General features: G+C 44.4%; 1 protein-coding gene across 1 annotated transcript in view; it reads right to left on the bottom strand.

Moving 5' to 3' along the window:
- The window catches only part of ATE1 (arginyltransferase 1), a 163,219-nt gene extending 147,517 nt beyond the window's left edge, over positions 1 to 15,702 (bottom strand). The window contains exons 1-5 of the mRNA XM_007936824.2: positions 15,618 to 15,702; positions 9,011 to 9,074; positions 7,383 to 7,445; positions 3,827 to 3,930; positions 1,377 to 1,628 (exon numbers count right to left, since the gene is read on the bottom strand). Of these exons, the coding sequence (XP_007935015.1) occupies positions 1,377 to 1,628; positions 3,827 to 3,930; positions 7,383 to 7,445; positions 9,011 to 9,074; positions 15,618 to 15,702 (568 nt within the window). The remainder of the gene's footprint in view (positions 1 to 1,376; positions 1,629 to 3,826; positions 3,931 to 7,382; positions 7,446 to 9,010; positions 9,075 to 15,617) is intronic.
- Positions 15,703 to 16,218: the final 516 nt, after the last annotated feature.

Below are 16,218 nucleotides of genomic sequence, written 5' to 3'. Positions count from 1 at the left end.
TGTGAGTTCTGTGTGGCCACTGCAGTGAATTATCGAACCCAGGAGAGAGGTGGTGGGTGCCTTGGGAGGAACGGTTGGGGAAAGGGCTGGAGGGAGGCAGCATGTCTGGCCTTGCAGTAATAGGCCTTGGGTTACTGCTGGTAATCCTGCCTTCCCCTTGTAGGGTTAGAGGAGGTCAGAACATGTGGCCTCCTTGCCGTTTTTGCAAGCACATAACAACAACAACAACAACATAATTTGTTTTGCCTCAATAATGCCCAAAATGAGGTGTTGAGCATTATACCTTTCCAATGACAAAAATCTAATTCTAAAATTTCAAAGGCCCTAAGGCAGTAAGAACACAAACAAAAGAAAACAGAAAGCCTCTCAGCTGGACCAATAAGCAACATCATGATAAAGAGAGAAAACATTAAAGTTACCAAAGACTTCATTTAGCTGGATCCACAACCAACGGCCATGGAAGCAGCAGTCCAGGATCGAACGACATACTGCAGTGGGCAAATCTGCTGCAAAAGGCCCCTTTGAAGTGTTAAAAAGCAAAGACGGTACATTTTGAGGACTAAGGTCCGCCTGAGCCAAGCCATGGATTTCAATACTTCACACGCAGGTGAAAGCTGGGCAATGACTAAGGAAGACAAGAGAAGAACTGATGCATCTGAATTGCAATGCTGGCAAAGAATGGTGAACAGACCACGGACTGCCAGAGCAATGAACAAACCTGTCTTGGAAGAAGTGAAGCCAGAATGCTCCTGAGAAGCGAGCACGGTGAGACTTCACCTCACGTACTTTGAACACGTTACTGGAAAAGTAGAGGGTTGGCAAAAAAGAGGAAGACGCTAACGGCATGGCCTGAGACTGGCTGCAACAGTGGGCTCAAGCACACGGCTCTGAGGGTGACACGGGACCAGGCAGTGTTCTGTTCCCGTCATCCGTAGGGTCACTACGAGTCAGGACCGACTCGACAGCACTTAACAACGAGGTGGTAAGAAGAGATGGAGCCTCTTTAAAATATCTGTAGTTAGGGACAAAATAATAAAGCTACTATTTCAGGCTCTATAAACTTAGGGGCTCTGGTGGCATAGTGCCTAAGGCATCTGACTGCTAACCAGAAGGCTGGCGGTCCAAACCCACCAGCCATTCCTCAGAAGGAAGACTGGGCAATCTACTTCCATAGAGATACTGCCTCGAAAGGCAAGGAGGGGTCGCTGTGAGTTGGCAACAACTCATTTAAAGAGACGTGATTGGTGCATCTAAAGCCAGGTCATGAGCTATATAAATCTGGGTTCCATTTTCTAGCTTTCCCGGTAATTTGTAGTGCCCAGGGGTACAGTGACTCCAGCAAAGAGAAAAGCATCCACACAACATGACTGGATTACCTGGTTTAGGAACGGTGTGGGCTTTCACTGAATGTGACGGTTCACCAGAGCCCAACTTCTCTTCTGTATGTTGTGACTGAATTAAGTCCCTGGGTTCTTCCTTTGCGTTTTTTCCTTTCTCCTTCTCTTCACTCTCTAGGCTCTGTTTCAGGTCATCACTTAGCGTTGTGAGGTCACACTGTATGTCCAATTTATTTATTAACGCAAAGTCACCCGCAACAGCATCCTCCACTAGGGAATCCATGGGCTCGTCTACAAATCAGAAGAAATGAAAGCCCATCAGCCAGGTGATCTGACACAGATATTACAGGGGAAAAAAGGCCCCTTCATGTGCGCAGCAGAGACTGCCATGGGTCCACCAAATCCACTGTCCCGTCTTCCAAAGTCATGGTGCTGTAATGAGACTATGGCCCTCCAGCAGGGGACTGCATTCCCAGATGCTCAGCAACTTGTGAGTAAGCTCCTGCCAATGGAACGTGAACAAATACATTATGTCCAATGCTGCCTCACTTGCTTTAAAGGACATTTGTGGCCCTGGATTTCCACCCCGTGCCCTCCTCACTGGATGCAATAGTAAAAACCAGAGGGACCTCAGAAACCAAACATGAAGAAGGTCCCAGAATGGCTGAGGCCACCTGGAACACCTGTGGTAGACTCTGCGTGAGGAATGAAACACACTTCTGTCATTTTCGAGTCATCGCGTTTTGGCATCTCTTTATCAGTTATTTTTAACCTTTCATCCTAATGGGTGTATCACTCTTAAATCCCGCACACAAATAACTCAGAAGTTCATACCAAGCCAAATAAAGAACCCTCTCAAAATGTCACTGCTACTGAGTCAACTGTGACTCACAGTGACCCTACAGGACAGAGCAGAACTGCCCCCTAAGGTTTCCAAGGCTGTCATCTTCACAGAAGCAGACTGCCGCACCTTTCTACCCTGGGGTGCCCCATAGGTTTGAACCGCCAACCTCTGGCTAGCAGCCAAGCACTTAACCACTACACCACCAGGGCTCCTTAAAGAACCAACCTCAGGATGAAATATAAAAGCTATATAAAAAGAAAAGCAATCATCAATTTACAAATAGGCATTACTCTCAAAGCTTGTTTGTGAATCAATTTTTAGAACTCAGAACATGATTCCCAACTACCCCTCCCCCAAAACAGGTCACACTGATCAGCCAACAGAGGCCTACTAAGCATTAAGGTGACAGACCAACAGCAGCCATCAGAGCTGCACCAAAATTCTAATGTTTCCAATGCTCCCGCTGCCCTGAACCTCTCTGGCCCAAGTCCTCGGGCTCCTTGCTGCCCCAGCTCTGCCAAGTTTGCTCCAAGTCCCCCTGAGCACTGACTCAGCAAGGCCAGTGCCTGTGTGCAGAGGGCGGCTCATCTTATTGACCACGATCTCTCCAGTGCTGAGAACAGGGACTAGGACTTCGTAGGCACTCACAACACACTGGCTGAATGCATTACTGAGTGAGACTGGGAAGGGCATTCCCAGTATTAGGCAGTTGCTAAGGCTCTGGTGGCGTAGTGCCTAAGACGCTTGACTGCTAACCAGAAGGCTGGTAGTTCAAACCCACCAGCCACTCTTTGGAAGGAAGGTTGGCAATCTACTTCCGTAGTGATACTGCCTCGGAAACCCAAGGAGGGGTCGCTATGAGTCGGGTCTGACAGGACAGCACATAACAACAACAACAACAAAGGCAGCAGTGAGAAAGTGAGAAGAATGGGTGGCACTCAATTCCTGTGTGGATGTGTTAGGCACTGTCCATCAAAACCAAACTTGTTGGCATCAAGTCAGTTTCAACTCACAGCAACCCTACAAGGATAAAGTAGAAATGCCTATGAGAAAACTAAAAAAAAAAGTTAAAAAAAAACCCTAAATCTGTAACTAAAGTTAATTAAGAGCTACCAATTATCTTTTAGGAAATTCACTTACAATTTAAAATATATCAGAGAAAGAAAGAGTATTTCAGGCAACATAATTTACGAAAAGTAAGGCCCTACCCAAACACAGAAGCGTGTCTATCACTCAGCTCTAGAAGGGAGTGTACAATCTTGAATCAGCAGCATCTAATCATCAGGTAATAATGCCACTTTTTACTCATCCCATAAGGACAGTATCAGGATAGAGTAAAATAATAGTTCTCAGAGTGTTTTGAAAACTAAAATGTCAGTAACCTCCTGGCAATCACAGCACTTTTCAAATGGTCTTCAATCTTCTCCCCAAGCTAGACATTCTCACACATCTGGTCCCTCAGTCCTGGCATTGAGGACCAGTGGCAATCGTAAAGAGAGAGCCAATAGTCACAGCTGTCATCATCATGGCAGTGCACGGTGTGGCAGTGACCCCTTTCTCTAACTGAGAAAATGACTGTGAGTGAGCACTTTGGAAAGATACATCAACTTAAAGTAAATAGGTTTTAGACCCCATCTCTTCTTACCTTCACAATGTCCTTTGGAAATCTCCCCTTTGGCCAGAAATTTCAACATCTTTTTCAAAACCTTCTTGTGAGATTTTGAGGGCTGAAACTGCAAAGGTCGGCACCTATGAACACAGAATAAATAAATAAAAAGTGAACTCAAACTCTGAAGAAATCAAATCAATCCTAGTTCATATCTGGCACAAGGAGGCAAATCGTATGGCTGGGATCTGGTTATAGGGGAGCTAACAGAGCCTCTAAGCTCTTTCCAAACCTTACAGCTGGGATATGGTTATGGAGGGGCTAACAGAGCCTCTAAGCTCTTTCCAAACCTTACAGCTGGGATTTCTGATTATGGGGGGCTAACAGAGCCTCTAAGCTCTTTTCGAACCTCACTAAAATCATAGTGAAGGGACTTCAAAATGGGCAGAAACTCACAAGCACCAACAGATGGGAGAGACTTTGGAAGCCAGAAAGCGGATGTACAAGTAGTTAACTGATTTAGCTGACCAATGGAAGTTGAATCCTAAGTCAACAGTGGGAAAAGTCTAAAAAGATACCCAATTTTCTCTCCATTACTCCTAAAAACCTGAGGGATTGGTGATGCCTCATGCTTTAGGATTAAAGGTAGATCTAAAACTAGGAGAGATACCCTGAAAGTCTGTTTCCAAAGCACTTAGTGCCAGATCCCTCCCCCAACTCTGCAGCACCAGATGACTGTCCCTACAAAATGGCAGAAAATTGCAAACTTTCAAAAAAGAGTGAAAAATAGGGCCTCTTACATGGAGGATACAAGGCACAGGTGAAGACAACAGTGCTGTGCTGGCGAGAAGAAGTGGGAACGAAAGCCTATATGCTGAATGTTGAGGCACCCCAGTCCTCTTTTCCAACCCAGGCCCAGACACCGACAGAAAGGATACTACTTTCTCTCCAAATTGTGATCAGACCTAAAAATGTTGGTAACAGGAATTCTCCAAGAGAAAAGCGCAACCAGACCACCCTTTCCGAAGCCCACGTAAACCAGCACCACTCAGAGGAACAGAGTGTTGGAAAGTAAGACTCATCAGATCCTAGAAGAAGGCCTCCACTACAGACAGATGCCAAACAAACTGGAGGAAGAAATTTGGGGTATACAAATTAAAAAAAAGCTATTAGAGCTATTAAGAGCCATAAATTAAGCTATTAGAGCCATAAAATAGCAAGATGTTACAAAAAAAAAAAAAGAGCTCTCAGAAGATATATTAGAAGAAATTTAAAAACTAAAGAGTTGAACAAGGAAGTTAAGGAAATCACTCTGAAATTCACAAAAAGAAATGGAAAACTGGAGAGAGAAAAAAAAAAAAATTAGCAGACTGATCAAAAAGGTCCGACATCTGAATTAAAGATCTACAGAAGACCAACAAAATAAATCCAGAAACTCTCTCTGCACTGAAGGATACGATGGGATAAGAAGTGCCGCTTGAGTCCACAGATAATGGATGAAAAGACCACAGCAAAACATATCATGAAATATGAGAACACTGAGGAAAAGGAGAAGATCCTAAAAAAGCTTCCAAAGAGAAAGAACAGGTTTCAGACAAAGGAACAAGAATCAGAATGCCACTGGAGTTTGCAACCATAACACAACAATGGAGCAAAGCCTTCAAAATCCTGACAGGACCTTCCCCACCTATGCTTCCATACCCAGCTAAACTATACATTAATTTTGAGCATTCAATTAAACCATGTTCAGATACTCAAAAATCCTGACCTCTCAGGCACATATTCTCAGGAAGGTATTAGGCACATGTCACTAAAACAAGAAGTCATCCAAGAAGGAAGGCAAAGGACACAGGAGACAAGGGACCAACAAAGATAGTCCCCAAGAGGACAATGAAGAGTTCCAGCAGGACAGTGATGAGTCATGTGGATAGAGCAACCTGTCCAGACTGGAGCAGGTCAGAGGCGCCAAGAGGAAATATTTTTATTCAAGATCAAACTGACAGAGCACTGTATTCATCTGAACACATTAAGAGGAAACACACACAACCACGGTAGGGGGTGGGGATGCAGGAAACCCAGAAGACTATGAATAATTAAGAAAACACTTAGTAGGAAAATACGATTTTTTAATTTAAACTTTCCATTTAAGAAAACTAGACTCTGAGCATATATAGCAGGTAAGTTTAAAGCCGTCTCCTCTGCTTACTGAGAATAGGATCTTGCACTATTTCTTGAACAAAAGCCCAGGATCAAGCAATACACTAGAATATGGAAAACCTTAAGCTAAATTCTGGAAAAACAAAACCTGTATCTGAAAATAGTTTAAATATTTACCAATATTTACCAATGTTCTCATGATACTCATTGACAGAATTCTTAAAAGGATGTTTTTATGTCATATTTGTGTCTAAATCTATTAAACAGTTTTGTTAAAAGCTATCTATCAGAACATGAATACAGCATCAGCATGTAGTAAAGTATGGTGAAAAGATACAACGCTGACACGTTCCCTTCCTAATTTTAAACCATGCACTATCCCTTTGTTCCATTCATGCCCAGCCTCCTGGGTTATATCCTTATACCACACTTATTCGATCTGTAAGCTAAGCAAATAATCTGAAAAGCTGGACTATACGTAGAAGAACGTAGCAGGAGGACTGGAGGAAGACTTATTAACAACCCATGATATGCAGATGACACAACCTTGCCTGCTGAAAATGAAGATGACTTGAAGCATTTACTGATGAAGGTTAAAGGCTACAGTCTGCAGTATGGTTTATATCTCACCATAAAAAGAAACAAAAATCCTCACAACTGGACCAATAAGACTGACGTTGTCAAAAATTTCATATTACTTGGATCCACAATCAACACCAATGGAAGCAGCAATCAAGAAACTAGACGATGTGTTACACTGGGCAAATCTTCAAAAGACCTCTTTGAAGTACTGAAGAGCAGAGATGTCTCTTTGAAAACTAAAGTGGCTCTTAATCCAAGCTATGGTATATTCTGTAGCCTCATATGCATATGAAAGCTGGACAATGAAGAAGAAGACCAAAGAAGAGTTGATGCTTTTCACTTGTTGTACTGGAGAAGAACACTGAAAGTACCATGGACTGCCAGAAGAACAAACAAATCTATCCTGGAAGAAGTGCAGCCAGAATGCTCCTTGGAAGCAAGAATGGCCAGACTTCGTCTGCATCACCCCACTTTGATCATGTGGTCAGATAGGACCATTCCCTGGAGAAGGATATCATGCTCGGTAAGGTGGAGAGTCAGCAAAAAAGGGGAAGGCCCTCAGAAAGACTGACTGAAACAATGGCTGCAATGATGGGCTCATGTATAGCAAGTATTGTGAGGCTGGTGCAGGACCAGGCAGTGTTTTGTTCTATTGTGCATAGGTTGCTATGAGTGGGAGCTGACTCAACAGCACCTAACAACAACAACAACATGTAGAAAAGACATGACACACTGTGCCTGGTAAAGAATGTCTACCTTCAGTGGAAATAAATATTTTAAAAAAAGGTTCCACAAAAAATTTACAATCTTCATAGTCTAGATCTTCTTTGTATTAATTGAAACACCAAGTACTCACCTTATTGTATACTGAGGACAACATGTTTGATTCATGACAGGTTTGTACACGTATTTCCCGCTTCTAAAATTGTAAAAGAATAGTTAATTTCTGACCATATGCACCAATGTACATTAATACAGGAGCACTAATATCTAATTAATAGTGTAAAAAATTTTAAGTTAAATTTAAGTGAAATGATCTTCTAAGTAGGTACACCAGGGACCAGACACAGCCTTTCCTGACTACATCTTCACGCCTGTACTCAGTTCTACCCCATCCTGAAGGGTCACTATGAGTCAGAATCAACTTGACAGCAACAGATTTGGTTTGGTTTATTGCCACTGCCAGTGTCAAGGACACCAGTCCCCACCATCTCCCATCTGGATAGTGCCATGAGCTCTAGAGCTCCTCTTCCTGCCTCCAGGATCCCCCCTCAGATACCTTACTACTGTCCATTTCACCTTTCGCTCCTTCAGTGGCTCCCCTCTACCTTAAAAAGAAGTTCCATATCATGGCATACAAAGTTCTTCAACATCTGACCAATATCCACCTTGTAGACTTCAAGGTAAACTGAAAGAAGCTGTAAAGCTTCATTGGCTATGTTCAATGTCATGTGTTTGAAGAGTTTTGGCCTAGGGTACTGAGCCTGCTTACATGCACAGAAGGAACAAGGCCGTTTTGAGACAATAAGGAAAATCTCATCAACTGGGTAACAGGTGACATCAAGGAATTATTCATTTAGTAAGGTATGATATGGTCATATAGTTATGTTAAGTCTTTTACTCAGAAACCAGGGAGTGTGGCCAACAGCCAGAATCTGGAAATCAGGACTATGGCCCAGATGATCTCAGAGAACAGAGGAATATTTCCAAGCTTTGACAGCTAAAGTAGATTGTTGTGCAGGGGTTGGACTGGCTTAGTGCCCATTCACCCTTCTTTCCCTCCAACTTCTCCTGTCTGCAATGGAAATGGCTACTTGGTGCCCATTCCAGCCATGAACTTTGAAAGCAGACTAACTGTCTCCTAGATTTCACAGGTCCACAGATTAAGAAGACTTTTGCCCCAAGATTGAAAACACATAAAGTTTCACCCATGTTTGATTTAGATGATTCAGAAGATGAGATTTGAGACTGGAATTTGATCTAAGACTTATGGGGTGATGCAATGGGTCCATGTGGGAAGGACATGGATTTCTATGGGCCAGAGGTTGGAACTGAAGGATTAAAATGTGTCTCCTGAATATTTATTATGAGCTATTGATAGGGTGTCTGGAATTTACTGTAAAGTACTTTGGGGGCAGAGTGGGGAGGAAAGGAGAGCAAAGAGAATTGATGAGCCAAGACTGGCAAAACGTTGATCCCTAGAGAAGCTGAGTGATGGGTTCAGGAGGGTCATCAGAACGTACTCTCTACTTCTGCACACATTTGAAATTTCCCTAATAAACATTTTCTTACAAGAGAGATAAGAAAATCATTTAAAAATCTTGTTTTTTTCGTTTTCCACACATATTAACTCTCTTGACTTTTACATGTTTATAGCATAGTCTTGAACTTTAGAAAAAGAACAAATATTTGAAAGGCAAGCTACTTTTTCAATGTTAAGAGGCAGCTGAGTAGTCGCGGCAAGCATTCGCGTAAGATCTTTACCTTCGCCATCCTCGGTCTATAAGAGCCTGATAATCCTGTGCCATCAGGGAATGGGCCCACATGCCTGAAAAAGGAAGTGGAGTGTCAATTATATCAGGTTGAACTTTTCTCGTTTTTAAATTCAAAGCATTATTTTACTAAACGTAAATATTTCGGACATAGAACACCAACATTGGAGAAATTCAAGGCTGTGCCTACTTCACCACTGGTTAGTTGGACATGGTGGAGCAGTGGTTAAGCACTCAGCTGCTAACTGAAAGGTCAGGAGTTCAAATCCACCAGCTACTCCTCAGAAGAAAGATGTGGCAGTCTGCTGCCATAAAGATTTATAGCCTTGGAAACCCTATGGAGCAAATCTACTGTGTTCAATAGGGTCACTATGAGCTGGAAGTGATGTGAAGGCAATAGTTTATCTTATTTAAAAAACTGAACACAACAAAGTGATTACATTTAGTTCAGAATAAGTCAATAGTTTCCAAACATCATTTAGATCCTCGTTGCCATTGTAGGTCTCACCTTAAAACTCTGGTAAGATCCCCAGTAATTTACCCGGTTGGTCTCTGCAGAAGAGGAAGGCAGACGTTCTTTCCTATGTATTAATGTTTGTGATTTTCATACATGTTTACAGCACAGTCTTAAACTTTGAAAAAGGACAAAAGTGTATAGCAATAGTCTTTCAAAATGTGAAAATTGAAAGTAGGCTTAACTGCCCAGGAACCTGAAAATGGTTACAGTATGATGAAATAATTATTCAACCATGAAAAAAATGAAGACCAAGAGAAAATATTAAAAGGTACATTAAATTAATGCTAAATGAGAAACAGAAAATAATTTTATAATTAGTGAACTGCATCAGAGGTAGCAGAGAAAGCAGGATGCAATGAAAAGGGACTGGGCCCTGGAGGCCACCGGAAATAACCTCAACTCTGGTGGGTGCTCATTAACTCCAGTAACTTACTCCGTGAGACCCCAAAGACAAACCCACCAACCCACTGCCATCAAGTTGATTCCCACACCTAGCAACCCCCACTGGGCCTCCAAGGTGTAAATCTTTATGAAAGTAGATTGCTTCATCTTCCTCCCGAAAAGCAGGTGGTAGCTTTGAAGGCATTAGTGAGCTGTAAAGGACTGGGACTGACCATTTTGAATCAGACAATCACACAGTCTACTATGCTCAGACCGACAAATTAAATGGCATGCATTACTCATCAAAAAGAACATTTCAAGATCTATCCTGAAGGACAATGCTTATTAGGGACAGGATGATATTCATATGCCTACAGGAAGATTAGCATAGTACCTAAGGCACCTGACTGCTAACCAGAAGGCTGACGGTTCAAACCTACCCACCACTCCTTGGAAGGAAGGTTGGGCAATCTACTTCCTTAGTGATACCACCTCAGAAACCCAAGGAGGGGTCACTATGAGTCAGGTCTGACTCAATGGCACATAACAACAACACAACACTATTAAAATTTAAGGACCAACCAATAAGGCCAAAGATGAAGAATATTAAGATTTTTACCAACTTCAGTGGTCTGAAGCTGATAAAACATGCACTTGAGGTGCATTGATCATTACTGGTGATTGGAATGCAAAAGTTGGAAACAAACAAGGACTGGCAGTTGGAAAATATGGCCTTGGAGCTAGAAATGACACTAGACATCATATGACAGAATTCTGCAACATGAACAACCTGTTCATTTGTTGCAAAATACCTTTTTCAAAACATAAATGGGACTATACATGTGGACCTCACCAAACAGAATATACAGAAATCAAGCAAACTATATCTGTGGAAAGAGACAATAGGGAAGCTTAATTTCATCAGTCAGAACAAGACCAGAGGCCTTCTGCAGAACAAGCATTGCTCATATGCAAGTTCAAGTTGAAGCTGAAGAATATTAAGAGAGTCCACAAGAGCCAAAATACAACTTTGAGTGTATTCCACCTGAATTTAGAGACCATGTCAATAAAGGATTTGATGCACTGAACTAATGAGTGAAGACCAGAGAAGCTGTGGGCTAACATCAAGGACATCATACATGAAGAATGGTCATTCAAAAGACAGAAAAGAAAAAAAAAGTGCAAAATGGATGTCAGAAGCGACTCTGAAACATGCTCTTGAACACAGAATAGCTAAACCTCATGGAAGAAATGATGAACAAACAGACCTGAACAAAAGTTTTCAAAGTATTATGAAATGTACACAGTCCTGGAGTTAGAAAACCAAAAAGGAAGAACACACTCAGTATTTCTTAAGCTGAAAGAACTTAAGAAACAATTGAACCCTTGAGTTGCAATACTAAAGGATTCTACAGACAAAATACTGAATGACGCAGGAAGCAGCAAAAGAAGATGGAAGGAATACACCAAAAAGAATTATTTGACATTCAACCATTTCAGGAGGCAGCATATGATCAAGAATTGGTAATGTTAAAGGAAGAAGTCTAAGCTGCACTGAGGGCACTGGCAAAAAAACAAGTCTCCAGGAATTGATAGGGTACCAGTTGAGATGTTTCAGCAAACAGATGCAATGCTGGAAGTGCTCACTCATCTATGCCAAGAAATTTGGAAGTCAGCTACCTGGCCAACCAACTGGAAGAGATCCACATTTGTGTCTATTTCGAAGAAAGATGATCCAAGAGAGTGTGGAAATTATCAAACAATATAATTAATAAATATCACAAGCAAGTTTGCTGAACATAATTCAAAAATGGTTAGAGCACAAGTAGTTGAACCTGTGGGCTCAGGACCATAGTTGTAGGGGACATCAAGTTCAAATGGCATAACATACTACACAAAACATTGTTCCACCTCCTTCTTTGGCGAGTAGTGACTGGGATCTTAAAAGCTTACAAGCAGCCATCTAGATGCAACAATGGGTCTCTCCTCGTCCAGAGCAAAGAAGAATGAAGAAAACCAAAAATTCATGGAAACAATTAGTCCTAGTGACTGATACACCATGCGATCTGCAGCCTATATGACTATGAGACCAGAAGAACTAGATGGTGCCTGGCTACCACTGTCAACCACTTGAAGGGGGATCTATGCAGATCTTGGATAGAGAGGGAGAACAATGTGGAACAAAACTCAAAATCATTTGGAGAAAAAAAAATGGGGGATCAGGTGTGCTGGTCCAATAGAGCCTGGTGGAACCACTGAGACTATGGCCCCTAGCTGTCCTTCGGGTCTGGAATTGAACACACACCTGTGGCTTTCAGCCAAACAATAGACAGGCATATGAGTTGAACACTTTTCTGAGGTAGATACACTCCTTGGAGAGAATAATCACGGGAGAAAGAAGGGCATGCACAGGGAAACAGCTCAGGGGGCAGGAGTGCATGGAGGGATGGACACGGAAGAGGTAACTATCAGGAGGAAGTGGGTGGGGAGCTGTTGCATTGTGGTAAATTGTAGTCAATGTCATGAGACAAAGTGTATGTGAACTGCTGTATGGAAAGTGAATTTGCTCTGTAAATTTTCACCCAAATCACAATTAAAAACAAAAAAATGGTTATAGCAGTATATCAACAGGGAAATGCCAGAAATTCAAGCTAGATTCAAAAGAGGACCTGGAATGAAGGATATTATCGCTGGTATCAAACGGATCTTGGCTTAAGGCAAAGAATTCCAGAAAGATGTTTCCCTGTGCTTTATTTACTATGCAAAGCCATTTGTTATGATCATACTGGAAGAGATCCACATTTGTGTCTATTTCAAAGAAAGATGATCCAAGAGAGTGTGGAAATTATCAAACAATATAATTGTATTATATGTAATAAATATATGATCACAACAAATTATGGATAACATTTTGAAGAATGGGAATTCCAGAACATTTCATTGTGCTCATGTGGAACCTGTACACAGACCAAGAACAGAACAGAAGACACTGTGTGATTTCAAATCAGGAACGGAGTGTATCAAGGTTGCATCCTTTCACCATGCTTATTCAGTCTATATACTAAGCAAATAACCTGAGAAGCTAGACTACATGAGGAAGAACATGTCATGAGAATTAGAGGAAGACTTATTAACAACCTGTGATATGCAGATGACACAAACTTGCTTGCTAAAAGTGAAGAAGACTTGAAGCACTTCCTGATGAAGATCAAAGCACAGATCAATCCTTCAGTATAGATTATATCTCATCATAAAGAAAACAAAAATCCTCCCAACTAGTCCAATAAACAGCCTCACGATAAACAGAGAAAAGACTGACGTTGTCAAGGATTTCATTTTACTTAGATCCACAATCTATGCCCATGGAAGCAGCAGTCAAGAAATCAAATGGCTTACTGCATCGGACAAATCTGCTGCAAAAGACCTCTTTAAAGTGTTAAAAAGCAAAGATGCTACTTTGAGGTCTAAGGTGCTCCTGACCAAGCCATTGTATTTTCAGTCACCTCATGCACACAAACTGGACAGCAGTGGATAAGGAAAACTGAAGAAGAATCGACACCTCTGAATTATGGCGTCAGTGAAGAATGTTGAATATACCATGGACTGCCAGGAGAACAAACAAATCTGTCTTGGAAGAAGTACAGCCAGAATGCTCCTTAGAAGTGAGTATGGAGAAACTTTGTCTCGTGTGCTTTGGACATGTTATCAGAAGGCACCAGCCCCTGGAAAAGGACATCACGCTTGGTACAGCGGACGATCAGCAGAAAAGAGGAAGATCCTCAATGAGAAGGACTGATACGTGGCTGCAACAACGCTAACCCTATAAGCACATGCCATTGTCCTCAATGAGAAGGACTGATACGTGGCTGCAGCAACGCTAACCCTATAAGCACATGCCGTTGTCCTCAATGAGAAGGACTGATACGTGGCTGCAGCAATGCTAACCCTATAAGCACATGCCGTTGTGTATCTTGTTTGCTGTTAGACCCCGCACTGTAAGCTTTTCCCTATTAGCTGGTCCTCACAATCATCATAATGGCTGCAATTACATCCCATTCCCTCTGCCCACAGAAACACCACGTAAGTAAGTTTAATGAGCAGGCAAACCGCCACATCACAGCCCGTCAAGCCGCTCTGCTACTGCAGGGCACTTGTAAATTTTCTGAAAATGAAAGCTACCTAAATATACATCTCCATGGCTACCTCGTTTCCCACCATTCTGGATTATTCCACGAAAACACTAGGTTTTTCATTCTTCATGTGCCAGTGCATGCCAAGGCAGGAAATAAACATGGTGTTTTGTTTACAAACATCAATTCTTACCCCCAAAAAACTGAATGATGGGAAAAACCAAAAGCAAACATAGGTAGGCTGGCTTTGTTGCTGTCGGGGTGGGCGGGAACAATGATATGGAATACGAATAACCCACGGCCAGCGAGCTGATTCCGACCCACTGCGACCCCCACTGGGCTCCCTAGGCGGTCAGTCTTTATGGAAGCAGGCTGCCCAGTCCTCCTTCCGCGGAGGGGCTGGCGGGCTTGAACAGCAAACCCTCTGGCTAGCAGTCAAATGCCTTAGGTGGGAAATACACCTGGGGAAATTTTCAAACAGATCAAGACAAACAAGGCCCCCTCGCCAGCAGCGACCACGGTCACCAGTTTCGCGTTCAGAGACATTTTATGCGTCAGTCACGCATGTATGTGCACAACACGTATGTGCGCACACTCACACCCTTTTCTACGCAGCAGCACCCCAACCCTGTCCTGCACCCCCGTTTAGGGGATCCTCCATCACCCCTTACAGGTCGGCCTCGGGGTAAAAAAACTATAGTACTCCTTGCCACGCGCATGTTAGCATTTATTTAAACCGGCTCCACTGATCGGCATCAGTGTCCAGACGTTTTTTCCTACGCTACAATCACGGTGTCGTACGTCCAAGCAGCAGGTGGGTTCTCCTGAATAAGCAACCAGAAGCGTCCCTGCTGAATGCGAGGAGAGGTCCGTTTTTCGTGGCACAGCCTCGGCCCTCCGCAGGGTGCCTCGGCCCTCCGCAGGGTGCCCTGTCCGCAGTCCCTCCACCCCGGCAGGCCAGCGCGCACCCCTCGAGAGGTCCGCCCTGGCCGGGTCGCCGCGACCCCCGAGCAGCCAGCTGAGACCCGCAGAGCCCCCCACGCCTGCCGGCCCGGCTGGCTCACCATTGGAGCGACTACCCGACTCGTTCTTGCAGTATCCGCAGCGGTAGAAGTCCTCGCCCTCGAAATACTCCACAATGCTGGGCGAGAGCGCAGCCCAGGAAGAAGCCATGGCCTCAGCCACCACGGCTCGGCCGCCGGGCCTAACGCCGCAGCCCCGCCGCCACCCCACAATGCACCGCGCCGCCCGGGGCCCAGAGGCTCGCGCGAAGCCACTCGATGCCCGCAGGCCCGGCCGCGCGGGCAACCGCTAGGGCCGACGCCACTGGCGCCATCTTAGCCGAGGGCAGCAGTCCGCTATTTCCGTTCCTTCTCCGCGAGTGACCTCCATCTTCAGTTAGGGTGAGGCGGAGAGAGCGGGCGTGAAAGGAAAGCATCTGGGAAGAAGCAAGCGGGAAGTAGAGGGAGTGAAGCAGTGGGGCCTAGTTTCGCCGGCCAGGTGCGGCTGGCCCGCGGCGGGCGCATGAGAGCTCGGGCGCGAGGCGGCCACGCTGCGACGTGAACACTCACCGCAGGACGCCTTGCCCTCCTTGGAGTCGCAGTAGCCGCAATGGTAGCTGTTTTTGAGGCCCTTGTACTCCACCACCGAGGCCATGGCCGCTGGGGTCCGCGCGGGCCGGCCACGCCTCTCGTCGCCCCGGGGCGCCCTCGTCCGACTGCGGGGCCCGCGGTGAGGCGGGGGAGAGCGAGGCCGGCGCGGCGGGACCCAGCGCCCTGGCTCCGCACCTGGAGCACCTTCTCGGATTGGGGGACCAGGCAGTCCGACAGGGGCAGCCTGGAACGGTAGTGGGGCCGATAGTCGTGCCCCCAAGCCCAAGTTTGCCCAGCCCTTGGCACGCCTCATTGCCAGTCCTTCCCACACCTGCGCCTTATCAGCCCCATTTTACAGGTAGCGCTGGTGGCGTGGTGCCTAAGGTACTTGACTGCTAACCAGAAGGCTGGCGGTTCAAACCCACCAGCCACTCCTCGGAAGGAAGATGGGGCAATCTACTTCTGTAGTGATACTGCCTGGGAAACCCAAGGAGGTGTCACTGTGAGTCAGGTTCGACTGGAGGGCACATAACAACAACAAAGTCACCCTTTAAGTCAGATAACAGTTAAAGAACATTTT

This window comes from Orycteropus afer, unplaced genomic scaffold, assembly GCF_000298275.1.
Source record: "Orycteropus afer afer isolate SDZICR_OR568_19922 unplaced genomic scaffold, OryAfe1.0 scaffold00038, whole genome shotgun sequence".
Lineage (NCBI taxonomy): Eukaryota > Metazoa > Chordata > Mammalia > Tubulidentata > Orycteropodidae > Orycteropus > Orycteropus afer.
This window is presented reverse-complemented; position numbering and strand designations above follow the sequence as displayed.